The sequence below is a fragment of the Cheilinus undulatus genome, linkage group 13 (genome assembly GCF_018320785.1).
Source record: "Cheilinus undulatus linkage group 13, ASM1832078v1, whole genome shotgun sequence".
NCBI classification, from domain to species: domain Eukaryota; kingdom Metazoa; phylum Chordata; class Actinopteri; order Labriformes; family Labridae; genus Cheilinus; species Cheilinus undulatus.
The window spans coordinates 22,796,322-22,822,310 of NC_054877.1; the positions used below are offsets into that span (position 1 = coordinate 22,796,322).

The 25,989-nt window shown below is 39.2% G+C and overlaps 3 protein-coding genes across 4 annotated transcripts; 2 read left to right on the forward strand and 1 right to left on the reverse strand.

Moving 5' to 3' along the window:
* The first annotated feature begins 2,725 nt into the window (after window positions 1-2,725).
* On the forward strand, window positions 2,726-12,209 carry wrnip1 (WRN helicase interacting protein 1). The gene is made up of 7 exons (XM_041804017.1): window positions 2,726-3,380; window positions 4,125-4,319; window positions 5,337-5,566; window positions 8,929-9,149; window positions 10,406-10,561; window positions 11,270-11,349; window positions 11,472-12,209. Exons 1-7 carry the CDS (start codon window positions 2,733-2,735, stop codon window positions 11,751-11,753), a joined length of 1,812 nt encoding a protein of 603 aa, XP_041659951.1. The 5' UTR covers window positions 2,726-2,732; the 3' UTR covers window positions 11,754-12,209.
* A 69-nt stretch (window positions 12,210-12,278) lies between these two features.
* Window positions 12,279-13,878, reverse strand: LOC121520529 (chymotrypsin-like elastase family member 3B). 2 transcript variants are annotated; one of them, XM_041804022.1, is made up of 7 exons: window positions 13,788-13,878; window positions 13,528-13,699; window positions 13,235-13,360; window positions 12,892-13,028; window positions 12,661-12,803; window positions 12,419-12,571; window positions 12,279-12,338 (listed from the first exon to the last, which is right to left on the reverse strand). In XM_041804022.1, exons 1-7 carry the CDS (start codon window positions 13,825-13,827, stop codon window positions 12,321-12,323), a joined length of 789 nt encoding a protein of 262 aa, XP_041659956.1. In that variant the 5' UTR covers window positions 13,828-13,878; the 3' UTR covers window positions 12,279-12,320. The 2 variants fall into 2 exon arrangements, with proteins under 2 accessions (XP_041659956.1, XP_041659955.1); XM_041804021.1 differs by having other exon boundaries at window positions 12,279-12,571.
* A 2,248-nt stretch (window positions 13,879-16,126) lies between these two features.
* dhx30 (DEAH (Asp-Glu-Ala-His) box helicase 30) lies at window positions 16,127-25,098 on the forward strand. The gene is made up of 19 exons (XM_041804016.1): window positions 16,127-16,298; window positions 16,469-16,605; window positions 16,692-16,802; window positions 16,881-17,129; window positions 17,215-17,364; window positions 17,445-17,597; window positions 19,414-19,887; window positions 20,220-20,606; window positions 20,700-20,778; window positions 20,882-20,986; window positions 21,094-21,269; window positions 21,359-21,565; window positions 22,410-22,491; window positions 22,595-22,788; window positions 22,893-23,052; window positions 23,553-23,710; window positions 23,890-23,990; window positions 24,078-24,217; window positions 24,436-25,098. Exons 1-19 carry the CDS (start codon window positions 16,127-16,129, stop codon window positions 24,693-24,695), a joined length of 3,495 nt encoding a protein of 1,164 aa, XP_041659950.1. The 3' UTR covers window positions 24,696-25,098.
* The last annotated feature ends 891 nt before the right edge of the window (window positions 25,099-25,989 follow it).

Below are 25,989 nucleotides of genomic sequence, written 5' to 3' on the forward strand. Positions count from 1 at the left end.
GCCAAATACAATAGTGGACTTACTCCTGGACGGGAGCTCTGCTCACAGCTCTCAGATGAACTTGGCTGGCATAGAGTGGAATAAAAGCAAAAGTGGACCTTGATTGCTCATAATGTCTCAGTTTGCTTGACACCTGCAACTTACCAGTGATTAACTCTTTCTCAAATCACATGCTTGACCTTATTTTGGCATTCTTAGATCATCGCATTAATTGGAATAATAACACTGTGAATAAACTCATGTATCTAATTTTACATTTGGCCTGTTATGTATTGCATCCAACTGTTATATTTGGCTGTTTACTACTCTGGTGAATATTATGCTGTCTTATATTATAACTAAATAACACCAATACTTTATGATTTTTAAGTATCTTTCAAAGTTGCCTAATATCTATTTCTTAACTATAAAAGAACAGCAGTTATGCATTTTCTGCCAGGAATAGGTCATTGAATGTAATAGTAGCTATACTGTCACTACATTCTCCTTATCTAAAAATGTGACTTTTACCGCCCTCTGCTGGTGATCCTGCAGAATAAAAAGGCAATTTTCAACTACTCTAAATGTTAAGTATAGTACTTTTTCACACAGCAATTATATATTATACATAATTCCCCTGCCAAATTAATACCTCTGGTTCAATCTTCATCTCCCAGAAGCAGCGCATGGTTTTCACTTTCTCCAGGTATGGGAGTAAAGCCAGCTTGGTGATATTGCAGCTGTTGGCACACTGGTGGACTGACTTCAGTTTGGCCATTCTCCCTGAGGGGGGGTGACACTTGGCTGCTAGACGGTTTCTTTTAAGCACTCAGTCCGTCTTCCAGGCCTGGTTGGCCTCCCTGGTGTGTTGCTCTTGGCCAGGTGTTTTATCTGAGAGCAGAGGTAGAAAAAGGCCGCAATTAAGCATAGTTGTCAGGGAAAAGCTGTTTTTTCTTTTCAGACTGTATAGTAATTCTAACATATACTTGTGGATTTAATAAACTATTTTTATACAGAAAACCCTTCAAATGTAAGTGGTCTTTTAAATCTATTTAGCTCAAATTTAGTCTACTATCCTATTAGTCTGTTCTTAACACTCTTCATACATTGTGGTAATATTACGTACAGTTTTTCCCAAGTATTTCCAAACTGCTGTTAAACAGTGAGGAATTTTCAACACAGCTTTACCAAACATCTTAGTTTCATTTTGGATGCTTACATTATTTTACTTTGCACACAAAAAATAAATTATTTCACAAAAACCGAAAACTGCCAGGGTCAAAATTATCAGTCCCCCTGATTTAATAGTCAGTTCCAGATGTACTGAGGCATCCCCACAGCATAATACTCCCATTGCAATGTTTCACTGTGGGGACAGGTTTCTTTGGGTTATACGCCTCTCCCTTCTTTCTCCAAACATCAGCAACGTCTCTGTGACCAAAGAGCTCTAGTTTGGTCTCATCTCACCAAAGGACATGCTTCCAGTACGCAGAATCTTTCTCTAGTTCAGCCTGGCATGAAGGTGTCTCTTCTGCAGCGGTGGATATTTTCTTTGTCTGCAACCTCACAGAGTCCATTCCTGTACAGGGCTCTAGTGACTGTCTTCCTTAAAACTAGAATTCCCAACTTGGCTATGTCATTCACCAGTGTTTTGGCAGTTGTGCTGGAGGCATAGACACATCTCTCACTAGTTTTCTTTCCAGAGTCTTTGAAATCTTTCTCTTTCTACTTCTGTAAGGCTTATTAATGTCTCAAGCATCACCTGTTCACCACAGCCTACAGTCTTCACTAAACCACCCCTTACAATCATCTTATCCCTCACACAGTCTCTCCATGTCTTCTATGTTTTGTAAAGCATCCTTGGGTTTCTTGAAAGGCGCTATATAAATCTAAGATATTATTATTATCATTATTATTATCATTATTATTATTGTTGTTGTTATGTACTGTGTGGCTTTCTTTGAATTTCTTGATGATACTTTTAACTCTAGTTATTGACATCTGGAAATGCAGTGATAACTTTCTATATCCTTCCCCTGCTTTGTGAGCATCAATAATTATTTTTCTCAAGTCTAAACAGATGTCTTTTGTTTTTGCCATGAAACTTTCTCAACTGACAGCTCAAACCCTTACTTAATTATTTAACTGTGTGTAAACTGGGAGACAAAACTTTTTTTACTTGATTTTACAAGCTTTGAGTACTAAATAGTTAAAGCACATCATTGCACTACAGTAGTTTGTGCTTTGGCTCAACAAAAAGGTCAGTTTTAAAGGAGAGTAATGGGAACCTCTTATGTCAGGGATATGCTGCATTCATGGACTATACCCTGTGGGACAAGCCAGACTCTGTTGACGCATTAAAACTCGATCATTCTGTTTCTGTTACATTATATGTGCAGCGTGAGCCAAGTTCACCATGCCAGCAGCCTAATCAGTGAAAACCTAATTAAAAATCAAGGTTTCCCAATTTTTACGTAAAAAGGCGTTTGATAAGAAACCACGTTATCTAAAATGCTCCGATATCGGAGCCTCCATACAGCACATGAATGCACACGTACAGTAATAGATGACAGGAAATGAAATTTAAAAAATAAGAAAATCAACAATAATATTTTTTAAAATCACTTTATGGGGCGTAGACGGGGAAGTCGTGGCTCTGCATGGGATAATTTTTAGTTCATGATAACTTTTTAACTGTTGTGAAGGATTGTTTGGTCACGTGACTAAAGGTCAAAAGTTTCGCGGGAACCAAAATGGCGAACGAGATGACATCCACAGCACCGGGTTCTGTACAGTGTCCGGTTTGTTTTCAAGACTTCACGCCCTCTACGATTAATGGACACCTCGACGTGTGCTTGTTGAACACTGTGGCGGACAGCGGTCCGTCAACAACTGACGGGACCGAACCTCCCATAAAGAAATCTCGCATTAGTGCCGAGGCTGCTTCCCCTAGCACCAGTGTCAACAGACCAACGGTCAGCTCACCTTCCTCCTCCTCGTCCAGGTCGGGTACAACGTCATCTTCTGTATTTTCTCTGTTTCAGGGCAATAAGAGTAAAACTCCGACTCAGAGTGAACGTATTGGTGCACTGGCAGGTAAACAAACTGCTAACAAGGGACTTAAACGTACTTTGCTGAGGGACTCCGAGCCTGGACCTGCCGGTTCAGATAACGGCCAACTCCCGGGATCAAACGGGCCAGCAATGAAAATTTCAAGTAGTATCCCTCCGCGGAGCCTGCTAACCATGGATAAACCGCTGGCAGACACGCTGAGACCAAACACGCTGGAGGAGTACTTCGGCCAGAGCAAAGTAGTAGGCCAGGAAACACTCCTCCGTTCACTTCTGGACTCCCAGGAAATACCATCATTGATCCTGTGGGGACCACCAGGTTGCGGAAAGGTAAGGCTGATAGTAGCTTCTTATGCGTTTAATCATAACACATTTCCTTTTGCAAGTACTTTAAAAAATATTTTTATTTAGAATTTTTGTCCTTGAGGTATTACGATTAGAAAAGGTTTATGCTGGTTCTATTTAGGTTTGGAATTGTAAAATAGGAATATAATATCTCAACAATTGTTTAATGTAAATTATCAAAGCAGATTTGATTGGTGACAAAAGAGGCATATATTTGACCCCATAACAATAGGAAACATTAGATAATATGCAGAAGAATATGTCAGACATCAAGTCTCTAGTTTAGCTTTATAAACCTGCATTCTGTTGAACTTAATAGAGAGAGACACATCTTTTATAGCACAGTTAAATAGTAAGATATCATGTCTCTGGCTGTAAGGATTGACCTCACCAGTGTTGTTTATCACACCTGAATACAGCATGTTAATGACTCCTTAGGCATACCTAGCTTCGAAGATGGATTGTCTTTCAGCAGCTTGTCATACCTAGACTTTATCGACATGCTTCAGTAACAATCTAACTCTTTATCTCCCCCTGTCAGTTGTCTTGAAGCATTAAGCTTTCCAATTGAAGGGTTATTTTTAGAGCCTGTTATAAGGATTTACAGTGAGGATGTGATTTGTAAAGGTCTCAGGGTTGTTTCATTAGTTATCATTGAGGTATTGCATACGTTTTATTCAGATTCTGATATTTCAGTGATTGCTATGGTGCTGTCTAATTGTCTTTCAGACCACTCTGGCTCACATTATTGCCAGCACCAGCAAAAAGAAGGGGACGGCCCGTTTTATGAGTCTTTCTGCCACCAGTGCGTCTGTCAGTGATGTTAGAGAGGTGATCAAGCAGGCCCAGAATGAGCTGCGACTGTGCAAGAGGAAGACCATCCTGTTCATTGATGAAATTCACCGCTTCAACAAATCCCAACAGGTAGAGTATTCATCCAGAGAGGAACGTTCTGATCAGTGTTTGTATTGCCAACTGTAACCAGGGCATTTTTTCAAATAACTACTGGGGAAAAACCCTAATACTGGTGACTGGTGGTTTAAAGGTGCAGTGTGTAATATTTAGCCTATTAGCATTTAGCAAAACAAGCTTGATTAAAATGAAACATAACATTTATAAGTAGATTGATCTAAATTAGTGTTGACATCTGATAACACATTTTTTAAATTTATGTTTTAAATTAACTCAGAATAAGCCTTTTATTCATACATAGGGAGGGTCCCCTCCAAGGAAGCTGCCATCTTGGATTTTTGCATTTTGCCTGTTTCTATGGCACCATAGAAGGAACCAAATAACAGTTAAGCATGGATTGATTTTTAAACTTTACTGGTTCCCACAGTTATCACCAAAGAAATGATCATCACACTCCAGAATTGACTGTTATATGTTGATAGTCCCAATTTTACACACTGCTCCTTTAAGTTTTATATATGGAGTTTGTATGTCTACCAAATATATATGTATTAGATTGGAAAATTAATAGCTCTCCATCAGGAAAATAAACATATTTGCTTCATTCACTGGTAACATGAATCATGAGCACAGTTTCTTTATCATTTTAACTTTTTCAGACAATGTCTGAGCTAAGGTTTACCCTGTTTTTCTCAGGTTCTGCTTGCTCTGGCTCTGCTTGTTTCATTCAGTAACTTTATTATAAATGAAATGGCTTTTATAATCTCCTTAAGTGAGGAGGTTCCTTCAGGTTTTTAATTCGGTAAGCTTGCATTCAAAAATAGTAGTTTTCCTAATAGCTCAATCAACACATGATACACATGAACTCATGATAGCTGAATGAAGGAATATTTTTAAACATTTTAATAGAAGTCAAATATTGTACAAATACTCACCCTGGAAATCCTGCCATTTCAGTGATGGTCAATGTTTGCTCCCATGTTTACTTTTTCACTCCAGTTTCTCCTCTATGTGTAACTGGCTCTGCAGGACACCTTCCTTCCTCATGTGGAGTGTGGGACCGTTATTCTGATCGGGGCAACCACAGAAAATCCATCTTTCCAGGTAAATTCTGCCTTGTTGAGCAGGTGCAGGGTTCTAGTCCTGGAGAGACTCTCTGTGGAGGCAATGGGTTCGATTCTGAACAGGGCTGTCGATATACTGGGCATCAGAGTACCGGAACGAGAAACTGAGGATCTAGACCAATCAGATGAACATGGGTAAGTTCTCCCCCAGCCTTCAGTATCACTTTAAATTCAAGAGTTAGGCCTGTTCTCTCCTTCTGTTTTTGGCTTTCTGGGTTGACTCAGATAACACATGGGAGGAGTGCGCAGGTCATTGTTGGAGCCCCAGCAATCCTTTTAGCTCTGGTCTGGTCCGACATGTTGACAGAGAAGAATTTACTCATGATTTGTCGACGATGAGACAGCTGTGAGTGCTGGCTGCTGAGGGTATGTGATTATGAACCACAGAAAAATAATAAAACACTTTGTCAGATGTATTGTTTGTGAAGCTCTGATAGCTGGGCCTGTGACACATGGAGAGATTAAAGGGTTAGACAGCGAACATGAGGCTCAAACCAGAATGAAGCTGGTTCACTTTTAGCCAGGATAAATCATCATGGTAACCTATGCAACACAGCTTTCCTATTAAAGGGTGGGTTCATATCAGGGGAGCAGATCAAAACATGTGAACAGCACATCTTTCTTAAAAGGCGATAAATTAAAGAACTGCACTTACAAAAACAGGGGATGTTATTTTTGGGATTATTTTCTTGTTAATTGTTTCAGAGGAGTTCAATTTACTGACGAAATCTTCATCATTTAATGGGCTAGAGTTGTAGAAATGTCATTCAGCTCAAAATTAAATTAATTATTAGGTGATGATTAGACACACTTAACCATGTCATTTTACAGAGCAGTATAGTCATTTCATTTTCATTTAGAATTTTAATCTTACACATAAAGTGCAGTGTAATATTTATTGTTCTGAATATGACTTTTCAACAAAAATTGCACTCAGTAGGTTGTATTTACTCAGCAAAAAACTAGTTTTACGTTTCATTGATGAATTTCTCATTATGATGGAGAAAAGCTGTTAGTAGTGGCTCTACAGGTTAGTGTTGCAGACGCTTTTAACTAGGGATTTGATGGTATGGAAAAATTTTGGTTCGATTTGTACCTCGGTTTTAAAGTCACGGTTCAGTACATTTTCTGTACGGTATTTAAAACGAATAAATAACATTTTTTTGATGTTATTAGATTGTATTGAAATAAACAGGCAGAGTAAATTACATTAAAATTATGAATAATGCTGCAACCTCCTTCCAAAAGGTCTTCAATGAATACAAATATTAATAAATAAATACATTTTTGAATTACTAGGTTATTTTGATTTATATATTGATATATTATATGCCCATTCTTTAAATGCTAAAATTTCCCAGCCAACTTGAACACATCATCAAACAACCGTAAGTTAGCTTGTTAAGTATGCTAAGTAACGTCTATCCCGCTGATTTCAACACAGACTTCAACACTGGATTACTTTTTCAACCAGTGGGACCTACTACAAAGTTTGTAGAACTTTTCACAGCTCATCTTGGCGGATAAAGAGGTTAGAGCTGTGTGAAATCTGAGCATAGCTTTACCTTTGAAGCAGCTGCAGACATGATGGAGTCTCCTCTCCCCCTCCTCAGAGGCTGACAGTTGAAGATACCACATTTAAAATTCATTTGGTTCACAAAACCAGAGCACCATTGGAATAATAAAAGGATCTTAAATCATGGGAAAGTCATAACTGGCTGGTGAGACGTTTTGTTGTTCCTCCTTGTTACACTCATTTTTTTGTTTGAGTTGTGCCTTTTCAAATGCTTTGATTGATCTGCTGGAGCGGCACACCTGATGAATATTGTCAGCGCTACTGTGGTCGTCTTTGTCCACTGTTGTATTTTACTGGGAAAAAAAGTGTTCTTAAATATCCAAACTTCATTTCAGAATTATGTTGTTAATCCCAAATAATCTCCCCTCTTGTCACATTTTGAAATTCGACTTTTATGTTTTGATGTTATTTAGAAGATGCTTTTGTACAAAGCGACATACATATGAGCGAAAGGACAACACAAGCAAAGATCTAGAAAAGGGGAAACAAAATCAGTAAATGTGAAAAAGTGCTCAAAGTCTTTAAAGCACTTTGGTAACTGACTTGCTTTTATTTTGAAAGAAAAAAAAAGTAACATTATGTTGATCAAAGGTTATGACGTAAACTTCACAGTGGAAAAATGAACCTTTTATGGACTATTCAAGGATCGAATCAAATTGAATTGGATCAGATCGAATTGAATTGGGACCCTGTTAATTGGAATCAAATTGATTCAGGCAAACAGTGACGATACCCAGCCTTACCACTGAGCTGTTTGTGAGGTTTTTAAACTGAAAATAGACAATAAAAAGCAGTGGTGTACTTATCTTACTTTATTGTGGCTCCAGGGAGATGTTGCAGTGGCTTAACAAGTGAAAGGGACAATAAAGCATGCGATTGACCATGATTAAAAATAAAAATGAATGTACTAATGCTGGACCTTAAAGCTGTTTGACCAACTTTGAGATTAATCAGTTGGCTGTTTGTGATGCTCTATTTTGTTATATAGTTACTGGTGTTTTAATAATTTTGTCCACACGTGTATTATCAGTAAGGAGGATAGGGAAAGGAACAAACTTTGCAATAGTCTGTTAGACTGTGTAATTCTTACTTCTAACTACAAACCTGTAGAATGAAGACTTCGTTGTTTGAAGGATGTTTGGGAAGACACCTATTATATTGCAAGTTTTATGAGCTGTTGTCATGCCTGCACAAAGGAACACTTCAGGTAAAAATATACCAATACAAGCAAATTCTTAATTTAAACTTTAAACCCAGCCTGCCCCCCAACTAAAATTTCTTTATGAAGTTGTAATGTGCTGATATCTGCTTGCTAGAATGAACTTAACCATTCATTTGTTGATAGTGTAAATATATTCAATCACACATAGCATTAATATAATAATAAAAACAGTGTGAAAACAGCTTAATGTACCCTCTCCTACATTTTTGATGTTTTTGTGTACATTTGCTCCTCTTGGAGGGAGTTCTAATGGACAATTGCCAGAACAGACCAGACACTGAGATAGTGCTAAAATAAAGGAAGGCATAAAGAATTTTGATGATGCTTCCTGCGTTATACCTGTGCTGAGCTGTTCATGGGTCTACTTTGATCACCTCTAGAGGTGCTTGAGGCTTTTGAGGAGCTAAGAGTGGCACCCCCCTTACCTACAAAGGGTTTGTCAACATTTGAGACCAAGACCAAGGAAGTCTTTGGCAAGGAAGTGTGATGTCTCCGATGTCCTAGGTGGATGTCTTGTAACAATTTTCTGAGTTTGCAGGCAGCCATGAATTCACGAAATAACATAATCTCAGTCTTGTTGAAGTGGTAGAAATACTAAATATCAGTAGCTGTGATAGAATAAGCATTATCATCATTGTCAGAACTTTAATAGGAGTATAGACATTGTTTAGGTATCTTTTGTGTTTTTGTTGTTCTCAGGCCAAAGATCTTCATTGAACAAAAAGCCCTGGACACTATAGCTTTTCTTTGTGATGGGGACGCCAGAGTCGGACTCAATTGTCTGCAACTGGCTGTTCAGGCTCAGGTGAACTCGGCCCGATACGTCTCATCAGAACAGGGTGGTTCTCAGAAAATACTGGTGAAGGAGGAGCACATCAAGGAAGCTCTTCAGAGGTCCCACATTCTCTATGACAAAGCTGGTAAGCCCAGATGTTTTTGTCAAACAAAGTGATGTCTTTTCCAATGATAGGTCTACCTAGATTAAATAAAACAACCAGTTACTTCTACTTGTTGTAAAGCAATAACACTTGGTAGACTTAGAAATTGTTACTAATGTTGGCTAAAATAAAAAAAAAACTTAGGTGAGAAAATCAGTTCCAGGACAGCTTTTGTCATTGTCATGTTATGAAACAGCATAACCCAATCAGTTCTTTTGGTTTACGCATTAAGTGTCTGCCCTTTGGAACAGGGTTCATCCAAACAAAATGCTTTTTTTCTTCTTTTACAAGAAAAGGAGTGACTTTTTATCAAGGAAGTCTGATATCTTCAAAATAAATTTAACTTTGAAATTTTTAGTTTAGATTTCAGGCAAGATATGTGCTCAAGATTGTTCAGATACACCAGTGAAGAAGGATGTCTTACAGTTGTCATACAGAGCATTTCAGAAGGTTCTCATCTGTATTACAGTGTATTATCATGTATTATTTATTGCAGTATTCTTTTTATGATTATTAAAATAATCCCAGCATTCTCATTAAAACATCCTCTGTCAATACCTTTATTTAAATGGAATCTAAATTACTCCTGGCTTAACTATCATATCCTATTACTTCCCAGAGACTGGGATCACTATGATGTCATGAGGCTTTACATGAAATGCATTGTATAAGATTTATAAGGGGTCAAAACCTGAGCAATGCATGTAATCAGGGTGTGTTTATAGGATTGTCCATGGTTGCGTGTGGATGACATGTGCTTGCTTTGTTTGTGCAAAACACATCGGAGCACTTCAGTGCAAACGTAGGTAGAGCCACAGTGTCATCCCCAAATGAAAATTCATAAATCAATGTATGTATTTTTTCCACTCAGTGCAATATCTACATCTACTGTGGTTGCCGCCCTACCTCTCTCCCTGAGTATCCATAGATAACTCACTCTCACTCTTTCATCCTAGCTAATTCTTAAAGAGTCTTTCATGCCATCCTGTTATGTAACACATCAGCTGTCCTAAAAGACCGAGATTTACTGTCCCCCTTAACAGGGTGATGAAACAGTCCCCAGCTTGACCAGCTGCTTTAATGGATACACTATTCCTCCTTTAGTCATAGCTTTTGAAAAACTTACCATAATTGATTTCCGTGTCTTTAAAACAATTTTTGTGAAAGTTTCAGACTGATCATTTAAATCTCTTAATGCATCTGCTTTTCATCCACATGTGTTGTTTGTAACTCTTCAGGTGAAGAGCATTATAACTGCATCTCAGCATTGCACAAGTCCTTGAGAGGCTCCCATGAGAATGCATCTCTCTACTGGCTGGGCCGCATGCTGGAGGGGGGTGAGGATCCTCTCTATGTGGCTCGCAGACTGGTCCGCTTTGCTAGCGAGGATATTGGTAAGCAGCATTATAAATGATATCTTCTGGCCCTCTTAACTACATAAGGATAAGACAGTGTGTAGTTGTCAATTTGTAAAGATGTTAAAATGTTGCTAACATCTCTTGGCCTCACCACTATAGTGGCCATTGATGTTTGGATGACATTTTACAGACATGTGCTTCATTTTAGTCATCACCTCTGGGACAAAGGGTCTCCAAAGCAGCTTTTAAAACTTGTTTGATTTTTAAGTCAAATTTGATCTTACTTTACTATGCAGACAGGAATGGAATTTAGTTTTGTGTGTTTTAAGGTGCATCTGAGTTATTTTTGCTCTTATTTTAGACTTTTGTGGGAATGTAAGGATATAGTTTCTTATTTACAATACAAACTATTCTGGCATAAAAGATTCTATTATCACAGTCAGTAGAAATTATAGTGATCATTGTATTGTAGTGAGATGAAAAGAATCACTTCTTTAAAAGCCTTTTTAGCCTCAAGCCTTTGTTTATTTTAGACTGTATGGTGTTTTTTTAACTTGTTCCCAACTTTTTCCTTTGAGCACAGTGTGGGGCTACTGGCTGCTTCAGCTGTTTTGTTACCGGGGGGAAAGTAAAACAGCAAAAATACACCCAGAAAATTAAAAGAAAAGATTTTGAGCAAAAACCAGATGATTTAATACAATGTGACCAAAAAGTCTGTCTTTTGTTTCATCATGCATCCCTCAGGTTTGGCTGATCCTGCTGCTCTTCCTCAGGCTGTGTCTGCCTTTCAAGCCTGTCACTTTATTGGCATGCCTGAATGTGAGGTAAGCCTGACATGATCATGGTCTTTTAGTCTTAAGTCATGACAAAACATCCTATTTTTCAGATATTTGAGCAAGAATGTATATGCACCTCTTTGTCATTTTCTTCTTCCACTGCTCATCAGGTGATCTTGGCTCAGTGTGTAGTTTATATGGCACGAGCACCTAAGTCCGTGGATGTCTACAAGGCCTATGCTAACGTGAAGTCCTGTTTGAGGAATCACAAAGGTCCCCTACCTCCCGTCCCTCTGCATCTCCGCAACGCCCCCACCAGGCTGATGAAACAGCTGGGCTATGCTAAAGGCTACAAATACAACCCAGCCTTCAGTGGCACTGTGGAGCAGGAGTACTTACCAGAGGAGCTACGGGATGTAGACTTCTTTACGTGGACACCCTCAGGCCCCTGAGGGCGTGTGGCAATGACTGACAAAATAGTATAAGTCAAAACTGGGGCTGCTCAATGAGAGCAGTCTTGTAAAATGACCAATAATGGGGATGAATGTAAGGCTTATGCTGCAGATCTGAGTTAATTTTATGGTCTTGTTGTGTTTTCTGCATTGATTAACTGCTGAGGGAAAAGAAGGAATAACATCCATCAGGATCACCACTAACCATCATGTAACATTTAATGACTTGTTGATTTTTTTAATGAATATGTTATTAAAGTACTCAAACATATACAGTTATTTTTAGATCTATATTGGTTTAAACAGAATAGATAAACAAAACGTACAGTATGCACACAGTAAAGCTTTGTATTTCTAAAATACACCTTTCTATGTTGACCATGTTCAAAACATGTTTGTTTACCTTTGTTCTGTCCATGTAACGTTTTCCACTTTGCATAAACTTATTAAAATGTTTTTTTTTATGTTAAATTCTGTACATAATTTGATCAAATACAAGACAAATATAAAAGGATGTTTTATGATACAGTTTATTGTTCTTTTGCTTCTTCTTTTATAGCAACTCCTTCAGTTTTTGACCATGGTCTGGGGGAAAAAACACAAGATTTGGTTATAACTTTCACAATAAATTTTGATTTTTTTAACTTTAAGGCAAGTGCCCTCACCTCACTGATCCAGGGGATGAAAGATGCCACACGGGTGAACATTGTTGGCCTCTTGGGAGTATTACAACCTCGTCCATCCACAAAACTTGTCACCCCTTCTACGTACCACTTACCATCTCTGCCCTTACAGTTCAGAGGCCCTCCAGAGTCCCCCTGAAGACAAAAGTAGATATTAGCTAGAGTGATGAAAATCTGTGGTGTTTGTTTAGCGAAAGTGTGTTAGTTGTTGTGTTGTTTCTCACATGGCATGCTGACTTGCTCTCTCCTCCTGCACAGACCATTGTTGTCTTTGCTGAGCTCCCCCACCAGTCGCTCTGACTGCAGGTGCTGTGATCCACTACAGGAAGAAGGGCCTGCTGCAGGGTAGTCGCCATAGGACCATTGGCTACAGAAAAAAAAAACATGTCAAACAAGCATATGAAGATCTGATAGATCTCTACTGGTACCAGTGTCATGATTTTGGGTGTTCTTACAGTAGAGTCTACCCCAGCCAGTGACGTAGCAGGGCTGGTTGTGGACAAGAGTGGCACTGTGCTCAGGAAGGCAGGCTGTCTGAACCTTATCATTGATAACAGCACTTTTCTCCAGTTTAAGCAGGGCAATGTCATTCCTACAATGAAACATGGCAGTAATCAAGTTGTTCTCTAAGTTTAGTGAACAAAAAGCCATTTTTTTTTCCCACAGGTGAAGATGTATTCATTTTCTTTCATAAAAAGTGTATTTACTCAGCTGCAGCTCAGCAAAACCTCTCAGGGTATGCACCATTTCAAGGCCAGATAGATGTTGCTTTATTATCAAGAAAAAAACATGGCCTACCCACAAGAGACACAGTTGTCGTTCCACTTGGGATGAATGAACATTTCTGACACCATGATAAACTGTTCAGGCCCCTCGTCCTTTTTCATGTCATGCTCAGCAAGAACCACCCTGTATGTGTGGAACCTGGATTGCAAAATGTAAATATATGTATATTTTATATTGTGCATACAATATAAAAGTAAAAATATGCAAAATTTTGTGATAAAAAACCGTGTGAATGTATTTTTCATCCTCACTCCTTTCATTAAAAAGTATGTCTTGGAGTTGTAGGAAATTAAATCTGCCCTCACGTGATACAGTGTGCAGCAGTCAAGACCCAGTCAGGAGCAATAAGTGTTCCTCCACAGGTGGGAAAGAAAGACTCCAAAGAAATCTGCCATGGCCAACTGTATGGATGGGCTTCTTCTCCGTTCACCACACGGCTGGTGTCAGGCTGGATACTGGGTTCACCACACCCAGATACTTCAACAGAGGCAAGAAAATGCATACGCTTTTTATATGTGTTATATACACAACATGTATCCATTTCTAGATGCCAGTAGTTACTTACCAGTTGTGACAGCCAGGAGAAGGACAAGTATCAGTTCCATCTCTAATTCATCCAGAAGAGCTGGCCTTTCATGCAGAGCTATTTATGGGCAGCAGTCCAGATGATACCAGACACAGCCTGGGAGTTTTCTTCTTATTTTCCAGCTGGCAAGGCAAGCTGTGTTAAAAAAAAAGGCAGATAATCTGAATATTAGACTCTGTACAGTATGTGTAGAATACAGTTTTACAGCTTATGCTTTCTTAATAATTGCAACAATCACATAAACCAAAAGCTGTTTGAATACAAATGTTCCATTATTTTCAAAGCAGGTTTTCTTTTCTTTAAATTTCACAGGCATCAGAACTATATGCTCTGTTATTTTAAGACAAGAAGTTAGGTTTTATGAGGGATGTGGCAATGTGTCCCTAAACAGAAGTCATGAAGCCATAAAACATTTGCAGATTAAGGCCATTTGATGGTGCTCACCCAGTTTAACACGGCTCATGTACAGTTGTACATTATGGTTTCAAATATGTTCTAAGAAGGGTTGATTACAGAGCTGGAAACCTCAAAGCTCTATTTCTTAATAATGTAGGTTGTTGAAATGTTTTTACCTTTGATTTTTTTTTTAAATCCTGTTGAAGAATAAGGCTGTTTTCTCAGTTGTGGACTTAATAATTACATCCACAAAAAGTAAATCAAGTTATGAATTAATTGCTGAGGAATTTTACATTTTTCTCCAAATTGAACCATCACTTATGGAAATGTATGTGTACCCCTGAATCCACTTAGGCTTCTCATTCTTACATAATCTATCATAAATGAAGTTGTTTTAAATAGATTCTAGATTTAGATTGAAAAATGTGAGGAACTGATACAAACTCTAAAACCCTGCTATTTCATTTGATCTTCTTGATTTGACTTGTTCATGGAGTCTTTGCTTTTGAATGAAATACGTTTAAAGATGTTCCTGAATGAAATTGTTAATGATATGTAGAAAGTGGCCAAATGTTCCACATTGTGGTTTACATTTTGTTTAGTGTCAAATGCTTATTAATTTATTTCAACAACTGTTATTTGCTTATCTGTGGAAGCCCATTTTTGCCACGTAAAAAATAAATGACACCTAGGTAAGTATAGAATTAAAAATTTTAAGTTGGGTCAATGAGAAAGTAAGTCAATATTGTGAGATGAAAGTCAAAAATAATGAGATAAGCAGTCAAAATTATGGGAAATAAGTCACAGTTATGAGAAATAAAGTAATAATCAAAGTGTAAGTCATAATTAAGAGATTAGTCAAAAAAAATGTTTATCTCATAATTCAGTTATCTTTTAATTCTGACATAACCATTTCATAATTTTGTCTTTTTATCTCATAATTTTGACTTATTTTCTCATAATTATGACTTATTGTCTCATACTTGTGCCTTTTTCTCATGATTATGATCTACTTTCTTAAATTTATATTCTATCTCATTATTTTTAACTCTTAATTTCAATATCACAAATAAATATCTCATAAATTTGACTTTTTATCTCAGAATTTTGACTTACTTTCTCATACTTTTAACTATTGATCACATTACTATGATTAACAGTAATATAATTGTGTCTCTTTCTCGTAATATTGTGTTTTATCTCAAAATGTTGACTGTACTGCCTGTTATCTCATTATTATGACTTAATCCTCATATTTACCTTAAGTCTCATAACCATGACTAACTTTCTCAATTTTGACTCTTTATCTCATTATTATAACCAACAAAAAGCAGAATTTTGACTTATATCCTTTTATTCTGACTTTTTATCTTATCATTACAACTATTTATCTATAGTTATGATGTAATATCTCATATTTTTGACTTTGTGTCAAATTATCACGACTTACTATCTCATAATTATAGCTTCTATATATTTTACTATGACTTATTACCGAATTATTCCAACTTTTTGTCCCATACTTTTGACTTTATCTCATTGTCACGACTTTTATCTCATGATTATGAGCAGAATTTCTACTCTCTATTTCATAATTGCGACTTTTTGTCTCATCATACTGAATAATTACTATCTAATAATAATATCTAATAATTTCGACTTGAGATATATTTTATTATATGTATTTTCCGTACATCCTTTTTTTATTTTTATTATTTTTTATTTATTTATTTATTTATTTTATTTTATTTTATTTTATTTTTTGAGGGGCTCCGTAGAAATTGACTTCCATATTTATTAACTGTTACAAGAAAAAATACATTTATTTCAAATAATGAGAATTGCCCTTCCGAACCGAAGGGTGTCGCTGTAAACATTGAGTGTTAATTACAGCCAACAAGCACAGAAGAAGAACTTTAAAGATGGCGCTACCCGGTGTTTTACTCGTGCGGCTCAGAGCACTGTGCAATATTACAAAATGTGCTCATTCAGGCGGCCAAACTACGTCCAGCTGGAGCAGAGAATTGCGCTGGTACAGGACAAAAACCCGGGGCTCCCAGGAAAACGATACACCATATTTGCAGAGAAATAAAGGTGAGTGAAATCGGCCTACTGTTAGCAGGTGATAACCAGCAGTGCCCAACCTCAAGGGCATCATCTTGTGAAAACACGACAGTCACGTTTGTATTCGGGCTCTTACTTTTCTGTTGATGTGAAAAAAATCAACAGCTGACCTCACGATGTACGTTTGTGTTATTGTTTAGGTAAGGAGAGCCTTGACCTCTTGAAGGAGTTCCCAGATCCTAAAAGTCTCCTGAACAGCACAATCTCCCGTTCACTGGGAGTCAGCGACATGTCCCAGTTCATCCAGTACAGCTGCACTGAACATGCAGGGCTCAAGGTCAGAACAGATGTCAAACTGAAACGTAATATAACATCTTTAACACCTCTAAGCTGAGTTTAGTCATTGTTGCTCTTTTTCTATAGAAAGCCGTTGTTTCACTTCAGTGGCCCTGCAAGATCGAAGAGGTTGGTCGTGCATCCAGGAAGAGTGATGCAGAGCGACTTGCTGCAGCTGCTGCATGTCTCAAGCTAAAGGTAAGTGAGAAAAAATAATCAAGTTTAAATTTCATCCCACTAATTCGAAGTGACATTCATTTCACTCTCTGCATTCAGGAAATGGGTGTCATTGGTCCAAACAATCAGCCCCCTAGAAGTAGAGCTGGAAGAGGGGGACTAACGTCAGCTCTTTATGGAGATGAAGGCTTGACAGAAAATTTCCACATGCCTACACAAAAAGCAGGAGACAAAGAGCCTCCTGAAGTGGACACCTCCTGCATCTCTGAAGCTCTCTCCCTGTTCCCACAACCCAAATCCCTCCTCACCAGGGTCATCCAGGTGGCCACGTCATCCAACAGAGTCAGGGTTTGTAGCTCCCATCCTTTGCACACAACAAGCTGAGCACGGTTAGATCAACCCTTAACCAGCCACTCTACTGTATGTCTAATAGGAGCTGATGCAGTTCAGGACAACAGGAGGAAAGTTCAAGAGCTGTGAGCTGACCCTGTCCTGGCCTGAGGAGATGAAGTTCTCAGCTACAGCTAGAAATCGAGTGATGGCAGAAAAAGGAGCAGCAGCTCTGGCTTGCATGAAACTAAAGGTGAGCAGAACTTTCAGTAGCTACCTTTTACTTTTATGTTAGAGCCCTGCTAATTTATTTTTCCTTATTACCTGCTCCAGGAGCTGGAGCTGCTTGACAAGGACAACAACCCACTGACTCATGCCAAGTACCATCGAGGGGAGGTGAGGGAGGCTGTACAGCGAGACAGACGTCCCTTCTCACTGGAAGTCCCTGAGTACCTGGAAGAACAAATGAGACAGTACCTTGCAAAGGTGAGTCTCACTCATGTTTTTTTTTTTATGGCAGGAAATTAACTTTCAATCTGCCCATCACTAGTTTAACCCCTTAGAGTTCTGGGTGAAATGAGTCAAAAACTCCCACCCAGGTATACCTAAATTAAATTGAATGCTGTGATTGAACCATTTGGAGTAAGCGCACAAACAAGGTGTCTTTAGAAAGGTAACACTTGGTAGTTTCTTCCTAAACTGCTAGAATCACTGTAGCTGCTACTAGTATTGAGTAATATAACAAAAAAACATTTAGTTCTGTCTGATTTTGTATTGTGAAAAAGAGGTCTGTAGATCAAACTTTAAACTTTATTTATATAGCACTTGATGACTGTAGCTGGGAGGTGTTAGCTTGAAAACTCACCTGGACCGAAGCAAGTTCAAAGTTGATAACAATAGAACAGAAAATGAGTATGTTAAACCTGTTTTATGAGGAAAGTCCAGGTGTTTCAAACTGGAAACTGGCAGACATTTTTCTGTCTTGCATTGCTAATAATTGCCTGTAAAAAGACATTAGTGCCGCCAATCCAGTGGATTATTGAGAACAGAATTTGAAATTATACAAAACCAGTCCATGGATCTTTATGGATGTAATTCTGTTTTTTGACTAAATATTTGACAGGACTTAGATTGTGTGGACTCTTTCTGATGCAGCAAGACTGTTTTTGATGGAATATTCTGATCAGGAAAGTACAGGAAAGCTTCTAGTGGTGAGGTGTGTCACTTTTGTTATTGTTTGTTCTCTGGCAAATGCATTAATTGTGGCTGCTGTGGTGGTTTTATCCTGATATGGCTTGCATGGTCAGAATCATGACATTTACAGCTTTATTGTGGTGTACAACATGTTATATTTACATTTTGTAAATAACTGAATAGTTGAGAGAGGGTTGAGAATTCAGATCATTTGCTGTTTGTACAAATGACTGTTAATGATTCCTCAGTGTTATTCAGTGTAGCCTTTTTTGAAAATCCACTACTAAGTTTGGGTCTGGGATACTTTTACTATGCAGCACATCACCCAATGATGGGTCAGGAAACATGGTTAGCCTCTGAAGAGTCAAAAAGCAAGTAGCGTTCTTCATTTCAGGCTTAAGTCTATGGGAATAAGACCTTTTTGACTGAGAAATGCAAGAGTTATATTTCTAACCTGCATTTTGTATAAAAGCTCAAAAACCTATCAATTTAAAGAAATCATAGCTGAAGCTCTGCGGAGGTTTTAGAATATTTTACCTCGTTTGGTTAACAGCGCCTCTAATATGCACTCGGAGGATTTATAAATGAAAAATTGTTTGAGATTTTCCATATGTCTGTGGTCTCCCATGTTTTTAAAATTGTTTAAGATTTGAAAATTGTCTAGTGTGTGGCCAGCCTTGAGCAAGCAGGTGAGGTACTGACGTTTAAACAGTATTACGCGGCCCGGGCACAAACAATTTGATGTTCACGCATGTAATGCAGCAACATCAAACTCTTCTGCTAGCAAGTATGTACGTTTCCACTCTTTGATTGATATTATCAATGGGTCCAACTGCATGTAGCATTGATTTATTAAAGACTAAACTGTCATAGTTCAGATTTTGTCATGTTTTCTGCCTTTTTTTGATTCCCCCAGTGTCTTTTTTAAGATCCTCCACTGCCTCTTTTTGGGATAAAGGTGTAAATCTAATTGTAGAAATACCATTGATTTTTGTTTCTGATATTGATCAATTTTTGATGTACTTTCTGTGAGTCAAAATAAGTTTAACAGTCTGATTATTTATTAATGTTCTTTAAAAAGTGACTCTGGTTCTCTACTGTTTAATAGTATCCAGTGGCAACAGAAGTTCAGAAGCTGTGGGAGGAAGAAGAGGCAGGAGGACAGCAGTCGGTGAACCAGGAGGAGGAAGAGGAAGAAGAGGAAGACATGGTGACTGATGCCATCACAGGCAAACCTTACAGGCCTCTGTCTGAACACGAGATCCGACAGCTCAACACCCGTCTGATGGAGAGATGGGAGAGAGTAAACCCTGAGCTGAGTGTGGAGCTCCCTGTGGACGCCCACCGTCGCCGTGTGGTGTCAGCAGTTCAGTCCTCCAGGGTGGTCGTGATCGATGGTGAAACGGGATGTGGAAAAACAACTCGGATCCCTCGCTTCCTGCTGGAGGAGTGCGTGAGACGAGGCGAGGGAGCCGAGTGCAACATCCTGGTTACACAGCCTCGAAGGATCAGCGCTGTGTCTGTGGCTCATCGGGTTGCTCATGAGATGGGACCAGCACTAAAACACTCTGTGGGATATCAGGTAGTTCACATTCGTAGTATAATCTACTTGCTCTTTACCACATTTTTTATTTTGCCAGTCAAAGTTACTTTACAAAGCCTTAACTTTAGCCTCTAGAGAAGCAAACAACACATCTAAAGGCTCATTTATGCTCTGTCTGAAATGCATATGGTTAATGGACAACACTTTCTGTCACTGTTCAGCATTTATTTTGTTCATATTCTAGGATAAAAACAGAAAATAGATTTAAGAGGAGATTTTAAAAGAGCATGCCTTTTTTGCTGCCTGAGATTTAGAAGAGTTACAAAGTTATGAGGCCCACACTTTTATCTATTCATCTTTTTTATTCCTAGGTCAGACTTGAAAGCCGTCCACCAGAGCAGAGCGGGGGAGCCCTTCTCTTCCTCACAGTGGGTGTCCTGCTGAGGAAGCTGCAGTCTAACCCTTCCTTGAAGGGAATCAGCCATGTGGTGGTGGATGAGGTTCATGAGAGAGACATCAACACAGACCTGCTGCTGGCTCTGCTGCGCTCTAGCCTAAAGGAGAACCCCGACCTAAAAGTGGTGCTAATGAGCGCTACAGGGGACAAGGACAGACTGGTTCGGTACTTTGGAGACTGCCCAGTCGTCAAAGTTCCTGGGTTCATGCACCCAGTGAGGGACAGATACCTGGAGGATGTATTAAGGGAGTTGGGTCGCCCTTTGTCGAGTGTCCAATATGGAGAGCAGGAAGACAAGCAGGTGGGGCTTTCAGATTCATCTTACTAACATTTGCTATGTGAAGGTTTCTTTTGTCACATTCCTAAACCTCCTATTTTTTTAATCTTGTTTAAGAGAGGAAAAGAGGAGCTGTCACCAGACGTAGATTTAGTGGCAGATTTAATCGAACACATCGACAAGCATGGAGAGCCGGGTAAAGAACAGATTCCTCTAATCTTTGCTTTTTTGATGCTGATTATGAACAGCATTTAAATTAATATTGTTCTGTAAATAAAATCTTTCCAATCATGCCTCAGGGGCGGTATTGTGTTTCCTCCCTGGATGGCAGGATATAAAAGCTGTTCAGGAGACCCTGGAGTCCAGGCCTCACTTTTCCCCAGGCTCACACATGATCCTACCACGTAAGAGAGACAGATTTTTTTTTTTAAAGACTGTTTTCATCTTTTTTTCAAAACATATTAGGTGATTTTCTCAAATTCATTCTGGTTTCTTTCACTGTTTCTTTTAGTACATTCTAGTTTATCAGTAACAGACCAGCAGGCTGTATTCCAGCGCCCCCAAGTGGGCCAAAGGAAGATTGTCCTCACCACTAATGTTGCAGAGACCTCCATCACCATTGATGATATTGTTCATGTGGTGGACACAGGAACTCACAAAGAACAGAATTATGACCCACACACTAAGGTTAGTTTTAATCTGTTAAGACATGCAAAAAAACAGACATTTTCTGATTGAAAATGTAAAGTTGGAGGACATAAATCTTTGTTTTGCAGGTCTCCTGTCTGGACACAGTCTGGATTTCTCGCTCTAATGTCACCCAAAGAAAAGGGAGAGCAGGGCGATGTCAACCGGGACAGTCCTACCACCTCTTCCCACAGAAACAGCTAAAATCTATGACTCCCTTCCCCATTCCAGAGATCCTCCGCACCCCGCTGGAGAATTTAGTCTTACAGGCCAAAATCCATAGTCCTAACTGCAAGGTAGGTAATGAATACAAAGTCATATATCATTAGCCTCACAGCATAGTTGCCGAAGACATGTTTTAAGGTTTTTTGGAAAATAAGGCACAATGAATCAGCAGCAAGGCCATGGTCCTCAGTCGGAAAAGGGTGGAATGCCCTCTCCAGGTTGGAAATGAGATCCTGCCCCAAGTGGAAGAGTTCAAGTATCTTGGGGTCTTGTTCATGAGTGAGGGAAGAATGAAGTGGGAGATTGACAGGCAGATCAGTGCAGCGTCAGCAGTGATGCGGTCTCTGTATCGGTCTGTTGTGTTGAAGAAAGAGCTGAGTCAAAAGACGGAGCTCTTGATTTACCGGCCGATCTACGTTCCTGCCCTCACCTATGGTCATGAGCTGTGGGTAGTGACCAAAAGGAGTTCACGGATACAGGTGGCCAAAATGAGTTTCCTCCGCAGGGTGTCTGGGCTCTCCCTTAGAGATAGGGTGAGAAGCTCGGCGATCCGGATGCCTCCTGGACGTCTCCCTGGTATAGTGTTTCGGGCAGGTCCCACCGGGAGGAGGTCCCGGGGAAGACCCAGGACACGCTGGAGAGACTATGTCTCTCAGCTGGCCTGGGAACGCCTTGGGATCCCCTGGGAAGAGCTGGATGAAGTGGCCAGGGAGAGGGAAGTCTGGGCTTCCCTGCTTAAGCTGCTGCCCCTGCAACCCAACCCCAGAAAAGTGGAAGAAGATGGATGGATGAATTAGCAGCGTTAGGAGAGCAGAGTTAGGCAGATATCACAATTTGGCCAAAATGATTTAGGCAATTATGCTATGAGGCTAATGACACTATTTCAACATATTGAATCATGTTTTGTGTTTGTAGGCTGTAGCTTTCTTATCCCAAGTTTTGGACTGTCCAGAGAAAGAAGCTGTGAGAGACGCTGTCCGTAATCTCCAAGATATTGGTAATTTTGATCTGGATTTTGTGGTGACACTAAAACTTTCATGTGTATCCAACTTTAAATCTTCAGTGAATCCAAATCTGAGCTATCCATTTTTTCTTAATAGGAGTTCTGGACAAGACTGAAACCCTGACTCCTCTTGGAGAGCACATTGCCTGCATGTCATGTGACCCACGTCTGGGCAAAGTGCTGGTCCTCAGTGCCATGTTCAGATGTGTTCTGCCCATGCTGGCTGTGGCTGCATGTCTGACTAGAGATCCTTTTCACAACAGTCTGCAAAACAGAGCACTTGTCACCAAGGTGAGATGCTTTAACAGTCACCTTATGATTTTTGTAGATTTAAATACAGACGAGTGATTATGTGCGTCTGTTAACTTTTGGTTGTTTTTGTTCTGTTTGTCCAGGCAAAAGAGGCTCTGAGTGGCTCCAGCTTCAGCGACTATTTAGTGTTTGTTAGAGCCGTGTTGGGCTGGAGGAGAGCTCAGCAGGAGGGTGACAGAGAGGACAGAGATGAATATTTGGAGAGGCACACTCTGTCCAAGTTCAGCCTGAGATTTATCAATGGTACGTTTGAATCACTCATGAATACAGACTTATTTCAATATTTTCAGACAAAGCAAATCAAAGCAATTTCTCAAATCAGATCTTTTAACTATCTGCACTATTATTTGCAAGTTTAAAGACAGGATTTGTTCATAGTGACATCCTTTAAGTATCTCTATCTCTATGGACAAAATCATCACTGTAGTATGACAGGTGACATAAATGGCCCTCTGAAATTGTAGCATCAAGTATCAAAAACTAAATCTCTTCAATGGAATAACATTTGAAAACCAGTTCAAAATGAGGCTGAAATTCTTCATATTTTAAAAATATAGAAAAATAGATGTTTTTTAGTCTGTAGGTTTATAGAAGGGTGAAGGCAGGCCTGGCAAGTGTATTTAATGGGATTTGCAGACTTGAAATCAACACTGATTGCCTGTAAATCATCTCAGTGCAGGATCTGGATATTTAACAGCCTCTTTCTCTCTATCTCATACAAAATGCTTTCTGCTCTGCTGCAGGTCTCATCTCTCAGTTCAGTGAAAATCTGCATGAAGCCATGCTGGTGTCTCGTGCCAATGAGTGCCAGCGTCACTCTTCTCTCTACAATGAGCATAGCAATGAGGATGAGCTGCTGAAAGCTGTACTGCTGGCTGGACTCTATCCAAACCTCATTCAGGTAGCTGGCAACAAGGGATTCTATTATAGAAGCACTTTTGTACAACTATTAGAGGCTGAACTCTTGCTATTTTGTAAAGTTTTTGCTATGTTTTTTTTTCCTAAACCTTCATCTTCTCTTTGTGTTAACTCTCATGAAAAGTTCCATTCAGATGATAAAACAGTTTACTTTTTTCTCAGGTGAAGAAAGGTGTTGTGACTAAAGGACGCTTCCGCCCTGACAGTATTTCTCTCTGCACTTTCAGTGGACCTGTGCTGCTCCACCGCTCCTCTGTGAACAGGTTTGAGCATGCTTCTAAATTCAGCTTTTGCAGATATTTATTGTATATTCTGTTTAATGTGTGCTATTGTCCTCTTCTTTGTTGTAGAGGAAAATCAGAGCTCCCCTGTCGCTGGCTGACCTTCTTCAGTGCTGTCAAATCCAATGAAAATGTTTTCATCAGAGACTCTTCAGCCGTCCATCCCCTCGCCCTGCTGCTGCTCACAGACTGTGACATCACAGAGACAGGTAAGATGTGACCTCCACATTAAAGGCAATTAACTACTAAATTTCTGTCCGGTTGGATAATAATGACAATAATAAGCCTCAGAGATGGTTTTAAAATGATCCTTCTTATCATACAAAATATATAGATGTGCTTCTCCCAAGCATTCAGATAAAATCTCTGTTGCATCCTCAGACTTGAGGCGTACTTTCCTCTCTAACTTTTTTCTCTTAAACCACAGTAAATGGAGACAGAGTGGAAGTGTCACTTCCTGGGCGACCTCTGGTGCGTTGTGAACTGCCTGTAGACACCTGGGAGCTTCTTTGGGAGCTACGCACATCCGTTCAGACAATGCTGTACCGCAATCTCAGCAATCCACGCAACGCCATCACCTATTCCTCTCAAGACGGAGAGCTCATCTCTTTACTTGTGGAGCTGCTCAACGAGACAGACTCTAACCCTTTCAGTCAGACCCACAACAGTGACAGCGAGGTGGATTAATGTCCCTGAAAGCACTTTCTACGTGTGTGTGATGGATCTGCTGGCTGGTACCAAGTTTCCAGAGAGGATGATGTCTGTATATTTTCTTTTTCGTTAAAGAGTACCTGTGAGTACCTGAGAAAGTATAATATATGCTATAATATATGCTAAAATGGACTTGTTGAGAGACAAAATCTAAAGCAGACTGTTGTCTGCTGTTATTTTTGGGGTAAATGATGAACTAAATGTGGATAAATCCATAGCTGTGGGTTTTGGACTGTGGTTTCTTTTTTCTTGTTTGCTTTTAGTGAGAAGCAGAAGTTGAATATTACTCAGATGAGTAAAGGCAAAGGACAACTGGCCAAAGGTCAAAGACTGTGTGCAGAACATAGTATATTTATTGAAATAAATATTTACATGCTGACATGAGAAACTATCCTTTTTATTTGCATATTTTTTTAATGAGTATTAATCAGCAGATGGATGCAGGAAGAAAAGAAGTCATACTTTTGTCTCCCTTTAAGAAAAATCCTCCATAAACTGTGTGTGAAAGCTGCTTATACGTCTCAAAACTTCTTCCATAGTTTCTTTTGGGTTCATGATGCAAATTCTACAAAGAAAATAAAAGGTTTAGATGTTAGATATCACTTTTTCCATATATCCATGTGCATTGCATAGTTGCTGCATGATATATGCAACTTTAGCTTTAAATTAGCCTCTTATCCACATCAAACCAGCTACAGTGCTGTAGGAAAAGTATTTGCCCCCTTTCTGACTTCTGTTTTTGGCCTTTGAACTCTTCAATGGATGCCATTTTTGCCCAGTCTCTTTCTTCTTGTTGAATCATAAACACGGACCTTAACTGAGTCAAGTGAGGCCTGCAGGTCTTAAGATGTTGTTCTGGGTTCTTTAAGCCCTCCTGGATGAGTCTTCGATGTGCTCTGTGTTTAATTTTGGTAGGATGGCCACTCCTGGGAAGGTTCACCACTGTTCCAAGTATTCTCCATTTGTGGATAATGGTTCTCACCATGGTTCGCTGGAGTCCCAAAGCCTTGGAAATGGCTTTGGGACTCCAGGGTAATAGATGTCACTGACTTTGTTTCTCATCTGTTCTTGAATTTCTTTAGATCCAAGCATGATGTTTTTGAGGTACTTTAGCCCACTTAACTTTGTCAGACAGGTTCTATTTAAGTGATTTCTTAACTCAACAGGTCTGGCAGTTATCATGCTTGGTTGTGGCTAATGAAATTGAACTCAGCTTTCTGAAGAGTGGTTAATTTCAGTGAGTTCATGATTTAACAAGAGGGGCTTTGAC